General features: G+C 37.3%; 2 protein-coding genes and 1 non-coding gene across 3 annotated transcripts; all 3 read right to left on the bottom strand.

Annotated features, from left to right (window-relative positions):
- Nucleotides 1-352: 352 nt before the first annotated feature.
- On the bottom strand, nucleotides 353-426 carry trnan-guu (transfer RNA asparagine (anticodon GUU)). The gene has a single exon. It is a non-coding gene; the product is annotated as a tRNA-Asn (tRNA).
- A 914-nt stretch (nucleotides 427-1,340) lies between these two features.
- Nucleotides 1,341-4,195, bottom strand: LOC103140658 (uncharacterized). The gene is made up of 6 exons (XM_007555903.2): nucleotides 4,088-4,195; nucleotides 3,648-3,995; nucleotides 3,249-3,572; nucleotides 2,447-2,557; nucleotides 2,334-2,362; nucleotides 1,341-2,256 (listed from the first exon to the last, which is right to left on the bottom strand). The coding sequence occupies exons 1-6, from the start codon at nucleotides 4,125-4,127 to the stop codon at nucleotides 2,137-2,139; spliced, it is 972 nt and encodes a 323-aa protein (XP_007555965.1). The 5' UTR covers nucleotides 4,128-4,195; the 3' UTR covers nucleotides 1,341-2,136.
- A 2,139-nt stretch (nucleotides 4,196-6,334) lies between these two features.
- LOC103140687 (uncharacterized) lies at nucleotides 6,335-9,082 on the bottom strand. Its single transcript, XM_016673320.1, has 8 exons — nucleotides 8,895-9,082; nucleotides 8,345-8,394; nucleotides 8,017-8,223; nucleotides 7,218-7,916; nucleotides 6,993-7,106; nucleotides 6,858-6,892; nucleotides 6,648-6,752; nucleotides 6,335-6,545 (listed from the first exon to the last, which is right to left on the bottom strand). The coding sequence occupies exons 3-7, from the start codon at nucleotides 8,057-8,059 to the stop codon at nucleotides 6,651-6,653; spliced, it is 993 nt and encodes a 330-aa protein (XP_016528806.1). The 5' UTR covers nucleotides 8,060-8,223; nucleotides 8,345-8,394; nucleotides 8,895-9,082; the 3' UTR covers nucleotides 6,335-6,545; nucleotides 6,648-6,650.
- Nucleotides 9,083-9,107: the final 25 nt, after the last annotated feature.

The following is a 9,107-nucleotide window of genomic DNA, read 5'->3' as shown; positions in this document are numbered from 1 at the left end:
ATCGGGTTAATACGGCAACTTCACAGCTGCAGCTGCAGAGAGGTAATTAATCCGGGGGGCACTCGTTTTATAGACGGCATATTGCGAAAATAACTTGCTGGATATTGAAAGTTCCAGTTGTTATCGATACATGGGTAAGTATATCATCTCACAGGACATTTAAAGAACTACTTACAGTTAAAATAAGGAAGGTTTATTTAGGCAGACGCTTGAAACTCCGGCGTAAAAGGGTTAAGCAAGTTTTTCCAAAAGCAGCAGCCAAGAATTTTAGATATTGTCCACCAATCAGTGCTCATCAACCTCAGAACATTTGTTTGCTTTTCTTGTTTGAATTGTCTAGAATGAAGACGTACGTCCCTGGGTGGGCTTGAACCACCAACCTTTCGGTTAACAGCCGAACGCGCTAACCAATTGCACCACAGAGACGATACACTGCTAAATATTGCTGCTCGCACTAGCACCACGTCTCTCGTCAAAAATCCTGGCTTTTCATCGCATTGTTACCACAGGTCAAAGGTCAAAATATCGAGCAATCCAAAAGTTCCCTTCGGTCAAGGACTTTTTCATGCCTCGATTATTGACTGAAGCAATTCTTTCCAAAATTATTTAGTTTAAAAATATTCATTTATTTGTCCTATTCATTTATCATGGGATATGTCTGGATGATTTTAATACCTAATGTTACAAGAAATATGAGTTGTTTGTGTAAAACAAATCACGTCCACTTTTTTTCTTTATGTTTCTATGTTATATTTAGCACTTTAATGTAATATTACCCACTCACACTTGTAATGACTCTATGGCTTTATATTATTATATATTTGATGCATACAAACTATAATAATTTTTTTCTTTGTAATAAAACGCAATAGTTGTATTTTACTGTTTTTGAATAAATATCAAGTTTACTCACAACAGATTATTCTACTTTTTGTTTATTTCATTCAGAAAAACGTATCTTGTCGATAAAGTAGTTTCTTCTGAGTAACTTTCAACTTCACAAACAGAATCCTTTAAAAGTAAATCTTTAGGAAGATTAGAAATATTTTTTTCACTCATCACCATTTTTTCATTTACTTTGTTTCCAAACCAGGGGTTTGCTGTGTTTCTACCTCAGCCTGGGAGCTTGGTTTGGGGAGGCCAAACTGAAATGGCATGCAATACTTTTTGCAAAATGTCAGAGTTTAGCAGCTTGTTGATTGTATAGAATTATAATGTGAAACCATACATTTAAAACAAAAGAATTTTACTTGTGGAATTAAAACAGTGTTAAAAAAATAACAATCAAATCTACTGTGTGTATATATTTAATGAAACGGTTAAATAAAAATCTATCAACAAGTGTTTATTGATCAAGCAACTTATAATAAATAAAGCAAATATTGGAGAACAAATAGCCTTCAAACTATCCAGTCCTTATACATCATGAAGGGAAATAAATATTTTTTCAGACTGTTGTCAGACATCAAAAGTCAAAGTCTGGACCACGTTATTAGCTTAAGATGTATTGCAAACCTAATCCTCCACACTACTTCTTAATCTGTGGTTCATTCTCATCTCTCCTTCTTCTCCTTCCCATCTTCTATGCCTTTCTGTTCCTTCCCATCCATGTCTTCTCCTCCACAGCCTTACATTGCCTTGCATTATCCTGTTGCCCTTTTACATCTCCATGGCCACTTTTCACACTGTCCTTGTCTGATGATTTAAGACAACAATGGTAAAACTTTATAGCACTTTCACAAATAAATCACAGTGTTAGAACACAAACATAATACAAAAAATCAACAGCAACACATGTTCAAGCAGGTTCTGAAGTATGGGCTTTAGTTTCCATAGAGATCCATGCATCCATTTGTCCATCCATCCATCTATTTTCTTACACCCTTATCCCATTGGGCTAAGGGAGCAAGAGGGCATCCAGGGTGTCACACTGGACAGGTCGGCAGGCCATAACAGAGTTTCCATAGAGATTGCTATACAAATCAATCTTCCGTTCAGTTCTTCGATATTTCATTATTACCATCCCTGTGATATTCTCGATTTTTCTGTTGCTATCTTAGTCAGTTGTGTCTTACTATTAACATTATTATACATTCCTTAAAGACATATATTCGACAACCAAGATGGTTCTGTTCTTCAGCTTCTAGTGTCAGAATAAACCACACTGTCCACAGTGCTGTACGTCACCGTGGACGATTGGCAATCGAAGCTTCGGTGGGGCGAAGACAAACTCGAATAGATGACGGATTCTGCAGTCTGTAAGAGGAGGCTGTATGAAATAATCGTTTGAATTTACATATTTGCTGTGGCATAATATGAAAAGATGAACTCACCTGATCAACAAAAGATCTTTTTGGGGGCCCTGGAGAATGATTAAAAGTAAAACCTCTGATCAGCTCAATGCAAAAGTAACATTTATCTGATTTTTGTGCGTAGTTTTACATACCAGCAGACGCTTTCCTCCGGGATTTACAAAGCATCCAGGAAAGGAGGAGAATCGTGATTCCAAAAATGATGTTTGACGTCACCAGAACAACAACAGTTGGATTCAGTCCACCTTCAAACAGAAGGACACATAGAGAATAAATGTGCATTTAAATAAATCAGAACGTCATCAAAAAGGTAATATATTTCAGTCAGGGAAAATGTGTTGAAATAGTGTAAATTTTAAATCCTCTCACACATTTTTAGTGAATTATGTTGTCATTCTGATTAATTACAGTAACTGAGACTAATTCTTTTGGTATCCTACGCTTAGTTAAAACTTCTCTCTACATTTCTTCAATGTGTTTTGCTTCTATGTTGCTTGTGAACTTTTTTTTTCTTCACCAGACTTTTCATCTTATTTAAATTTCAATTAACATGTTTTTATATAGACATGTGTGAACAGGCAGCTAATTTACAATGATTAACTGTGACTTACCCTACTTACCCTTCTGTCAGTCACTTTCTGTTGGAAAACTGTTAAGTCAGCAATCTTTCATATGACTCATGTAGGTCATGATATGGACATAATATATTTTATGTTTCTTTTGTTTTTGTTTTATCAAAAATGTTATATGAATTATAACAATTTTTTGATTTTTTGATCTGTAAGCCATGATCATCAAATTCAATGTATATAAAGGCTTTGTGTGCAATAAATCTGTACATTTCATAGGTTGAGCCGAATTTTTATAATCTTGTTTTTATTATTGAACCGATTTGAAGTGCACTGCTAGATAGAAACCATTTAGTGACTCTCTTACTGTTAAAAACCATGGCCACATTTCCAAACTGTGTCTGTCCACACACGGTGGCGGCGCAGTAGTAGGTTCCACCTCCGTCGGAGTCGACGTCTCTGATGAAGAGCTTGTGCTCGCAGGTCATTTCTCCGCGCTCGGTCCTCCTACAGGAGTCGTCTGTTTTCCCAGACACGTGAATAACTTCTGGAGCGGAACGCTGAGAGGTTTTCAGCCACATGACCCCAGTGTCCTCTGCTGTGCACTGAGCGGCGTGGAAAGTACAGCTGAAAGGCACGGCGTCCTCTGACCAGACTGGCTGCTGGACATCAGAGTGGTTCAGCTTCACACCTTGGAGAAGAAATCAGATCTACTGTAATCAGAGAGCCAACTAAAACTAAATTGATATGAGAATAAACTGAATACCTTTTAGCATCAACAAGGTTCCTGACCCAAACTGAATGTCAGATAGCCGCAAAACTCCACAGAAGTACGTTCCAGCGTCATCCCAAGACGCTGCTGATATGGTCAGGTGATTATTGTTCCCAATGGAGTTTACTGAGTAGCGATGTTTCAGTTCATCAACACTAACTGCACTCCAATTGTAGCGAGAAGAATACGTTGCAACCACCTGCAGTCTTCTGTCTGCTGTAAGTTTGTACCACACTCTGTCATTAATTATACTCTTTATGAAGCATTCGATGGTCACTGATTCTCCGATCTTCAGCGTTTGTACAGAAACGGGCTGAGAGACGTCACTGAACTCTGCTTCACCTGCAACAAAACACACAGGAAATCATCACGTTTGTGCACACAGAAGGAGAAAAAAGATTTCCTTCAATCTACATTTTTTTGTTTGTACTCACACAAATAACAGAGCAGGAGCACGGTTGCAAAGAAAACCATCTTCGCATCTGCTTCTGTACTTCCACTTATTTGCAGCAGTCAAGCCCAACTGAAATGGCAGAAAATTACCATGCGTAGACTTACCAACACCAGGCTGTTCTACATTCTGCCACTTCTATCAGCTCTGATTGGTTCATAAAATTTAGCACAGAAAAGCATGATTTGCTGATTCCTGAGGAAGCAACATAGTAAGAAAAAAAAGTGGTTATTTAAAGCAGCTGAATGAGTCAGACTGTCGTGGGAGTTCTGGCCTTGTTTTGTCTTCCAGTAGTTAGGGCAGCAAAATGTGATGTTTATGGGTTTTAGTGTGAAACAAGCAAGCAAGAGAAATGACATAGAGTAGAAATTTTTATAATCAAAACTTCAATTATTTAACACTTCAGTTCAGTTCAGTTAATTATATAACAGTCACAATAAATATAAAGTACTATTTCTTTAAATTCTAATTGTACTTGGGGATTTCTTTTTTTTCAGTTTCTTAGTTTATCAAAACTTTGATTTTGGTTTCATCCAGTGGTGGAGAAAGAACTCAAAAATTTACTTAAGTAAAAGTAAAAAAGTACTGGCTTTTAAAAATACTTAAGTATTAAAAGTAAAAGTACTTGCTGAATGCATAACCTAATCGCTAATATCATTAAGTGAACTGATCGTATTTAATTTTAATACATTAGAAATGTGTCATTTTAATGAACAATGCCACAGATAAAGCATGTTTTTATTATGTTTACTCTGTAACATAGTTTAGACTTAGATATGTGATTCTATGCATCATAATTTCAGGGATGGAAACATTTCGTCTCCTTTCCTAACATAGCATGAACTTCACTTTTTTTGCCACTAGTGGCTTTTATTTTGAAAGAAATCCAACAGAAAGGGGATGGAAAGAAGGTGGGTGAGGGAGGACATGGAACCGATGAGCCAAGTAGCAGAGTTGTAGTCAAGACCAAGTCAAGACCCTGCACTACGTGACACAAAAACATTAAGTTTTACCTATCAAAACTGCTTCTCAAATTGATCTGAAAGATCCACACTCCCATAAAGCACCTAGATATTAAATACTTAAAGCTGAAATAAATTTAATCAGTAAAGATCCGTCCAGAAGAATCGGATCGTTGCTGAATGTCATATCAATGCAGATTTTGCTCACAGCATTGTTCCATATTTGCTACACCTCAGTCAACACCTCCACACAATAATTAAGCGCATGAGTGACAACTTTTTTTCATCGCCGATGCAACATATCTCTGTACAGCTAGCTTTGCTAGCATCACGTCCACAGATCTTACCTTGCAAGGGTTGTGAAAAATAAATGCTCCTAAAAATGAATCCCTGCCAGAAATGCATTACTTATTTGAGATGAGGTCAAAACTATTACTTTTCAAAGCATTAATAAATCAATCCTACGCTGCGCATTTACACAGGTAGCATAAAAATGGAGGACAGCTCAGGACTGATGCTACAGGCAGAGACATCTAGGACAGTAGGTGTCCTGAATAGATTATCTCCTCATCTGATCCCTGTGAAAGTCAAAACAGACGCTTATCTCCAAGCGTAGAGAAAACGCCTTCGACTCTTGGTGCTCCGCCTCCATTTTACTGATGTATTTGGCAGATTAGGTGAAAGCAACACAGTTTGGATTTTTGTTTAATCTGGAAACAGAGACATTAAGTGCTTCTAATCAATGTTAGCTTTGTCATATATTCTATGTTATTTACTCTCAATTAATAATTCAAATCAATCATTTTGTTGCATAATACTGCTGATACTTTAATAATTAAGCATTAATAACAAAAAAGAAGCCAGTAACTCTATGTATAGACCTTTTCAGGGTTATACATAAAGGATTGCTGACTCATTCTACAAACAGTGCAGAAGAAAGCACAAAGACTCTATTTCCATGCACTGAAAGCACTGGGAAGAGATATTCTCTCTGAGAAAAATAATTATCAGTCATAATTTGTAGCTTATGCTATAGTTGGATGGATTTATTGTGATAATTATCCAGTAAAGAAACAAACCTTTCCCTTCTCACTCTGATACCAGCCTTCTCCTCATTGCGCTTCTACATTAGGTTTTCACATCCCTTTGTCAAATGGGATCAATAAAAACGACTGGCAAAAACAAATATTGCTACAAAAACTCATGGAGGAAAGGCAAGTTTATTTATATAGCATCATTCAAACGGAAATCAATTCAAAATGCTTTTCAGGATATCCAGAGTAATAATACATGAAAAAAATGATAAGCTTAAAGGCATTGCATTAAAAGAATACTGTTAAAATACAGATATCAAAGACATAAAAAAAACAAATGTTCTTAAGTGGGACTGTTAGATCACTACACCAAAAATATTTTCAGCTCTGAATTAAAGGTTTCTGTACATCTAAGGTTTTCAAGAGGCAGGAGTTCATTCTGTAACCGATGATAATAATATTAAAGGTATTACAAAATGAAAACCTCATACCTCTAACTACAGACTCAGTACTACATCTTCAGAGACACACATACAAAAATGTCTACCTTCTAATATCTGTAGTAGACACATTCACTCCAGACTCCGTCCTTCTGTCTCATTGATCTGTTGGTTGCCACGGCTACAGCAGTGCGATAGCTCTTTTCTCTGTTCTGTAAAAAAACAAAACAAAAACAAAAAAATGAAGTGTTTATAGTCATTGCAACATGCAGGAAAACTGTGACTGGATGAAGTTTAAATGTTAAAGGTTAATTCACCTTCACATGAGCCGGCGGGCGCTTTGGTTGGGGCTCTGCTTGTGACAAAGGAAATGCTTGTTTGATGACAAAGCCAATTATTATTAATAAAAAAAATCTTTAAGTAAAATTAATAACATTTGAAAATTGTGTTACCTGAAAATATGGATTTTGTTTTCTTAATGATCTTGCACACTGATAAAGCCAGTAAAAGACTGAGGGCAGAGGTGAACGCACAGGCTGCACTCAGAAATATGGTAACTGAGTCATCTGCATAGAGGGAGACGATACAGACAGAGTTCTTACTTGTCTTTTCTTTTGAAAGGACAATTTGAAAGGATTTCACAAGTTTAATTCATAAACTGTGATATCAGTACTCACATATTGAGTCCAGGTTAGTTGTGTTTCCGAGCAGAATCTGTCGGCATGAGGCGACAGCGCAGTAGTAGTCCACAGCTTGAGACACATCCAAGCCATTCAGAGGCAGGTCGTACACACAGCTGTGTGCTTTTGTGTTTGCTTTCTTGTCACTCATATTGTCGCTGCTTTTGTGGGTGAAAATCAATTTCAGGAAAGAGTCTTCAGAGCCTTTGAACCAGTATAAAGCGTGCTCTCCATCGTTTGTCCCATTTCGTAACGTGCAGCCTATCGTTGCAGAGCCAAACAGCTGGACGTTCTCCGATTTTGACAGGTTTACGACGCCTTCGGTTTTCAAGCCCAATCCTTCCACATGGACAGTAATGCCCTCCAAGAATTCAAACGCGTGAGAAAACAGGCTGACACAGTAGTAAGTAGCCGAGTCTGACATTTGCGCATCTAGTATTTTCAGGTGGAATTCGCTGCTGCTGCATTCCAGTTTGAACCGTGGATCTCTGGTGATCGGGTCTCTGGGAAGAGAGCAGTTTTGCTTGTGTTTGTAGAACTCAGCTATGAGCTGGGCTTTTCTCCCCACGGTTTTTTTGTACCAGTAAAATATCAGTCCATTATTGCGTTGGTAGAAACATTTCAAGGTCACGTTCTGGCCAACGTGAACGGATTTAGAATCCAAAGGGGACGACGGTGCCAATGCTGCCGAAGGAGCTAAAGAGAAAATTGAAAAGAAAATCAATAGTGGTTATTTATTACAGCTGCAAACATATTAAATATGCTAAAAATCCATTAAAAAAATAACATTACATACCAACTGTTGCCAATAACAGATAGAAAACCTTCAGAGTAGTCATTATGTTTAACCCTTGTGTTTACAAATGGGGTCCAACCCAACCGACCCCACACCCGCATCACTTGTATCATTTGCCTCAATCCTCACAAGCACAAGGGTTAAATGGTTGCGCTGGACTGATACAATCTCTCAACATGTTCTACTTTCTTATGAGCGAACTGGATGCTGCCACCCAATCAGAAATGAGGAGGGAGTCAGTAAGCCTGGTGTTAATGCTGGGCAGCAGACAGGAAGATGTGATGACAGAATTGGTTTGAAGTCATTAAAATCATTTAAAAGTTCTCACTGTGGTGAAGATCAACATCAGTGTAAGGGAAAGTCACTGAACTATGAGCCCTGTGTAACAAATGTTCATTACATTGATTTGATTTGCATATCATGAGATGCTTCTGTACTTTATTTTACTGGAAAATCTGTTTTGCATACGTACATAGATATATATTTGTAGAACCACTCCACATTTGTAGGGCTCTTAACATAGTTTTTTGAAAATCTTAAAAAGGAATCATCTTAATTTGTGACAGTACCATTGTCACAAAGTCATTTGGACAGCACTTAGACTTTGTGAACCATCTAACAAAGTTGGGGCAGACATAAAAGCAGATCTTTAACCAATCCTATTTGTTTAGTTTCTCTATATCATCCAAGGTCAGAGCGTTCTCTGTCATGCGACTCCCTGTTCTGATCGTCCCTCTGCATTTAAAATGGAATGAGCTCCAGGGACTGAGAGGGAAGAAGCTGATTTTACATTTGATGAATTGTTTCTGAGGTGATTTGCTCATGTGTTAATAAGTCGGGTGTTAACAAGGAAACACTGGATCTTTGTCCAACCTTACCTGACATACTTCATACTTCCTGAAGTTGTTTGCCTAAAACCAGCAGATATATGGAAAACCTTAAAAGCAAAAAAGTTCATTGTACCTATTCCTGGCTGGTGAATATAAGCAAATATTTTAACTGTAATTGGTATCATATTTCCTGGCATCAGTTGAGTGGATTGTTCTCTGATTGTTCTCTCTCTTTTTTCTTTGTTTTTTTTTTACATATTT

Source organism: Poecilia formosa, unplaced genomic scaffold, assembly GCF_000485575.1.
Source record: "Poecilia formosa unplaced genomic scaffold, Poecilia_formosa-5.1.2 Scaffold73, whole genome shotgun sequence".
Lineage (NCBI taxonomy): Eukaryota > Metazoa > Chordata > Actinopteri > Cyprinodontiformes > Poeciliidae > Poecilia > Poecilia formosa.
The sequence above is the reverse complement of the archived record's forward strand: the minus strand, read 5'-3'. Positions and strand labels throughout refer to the sequence as shown.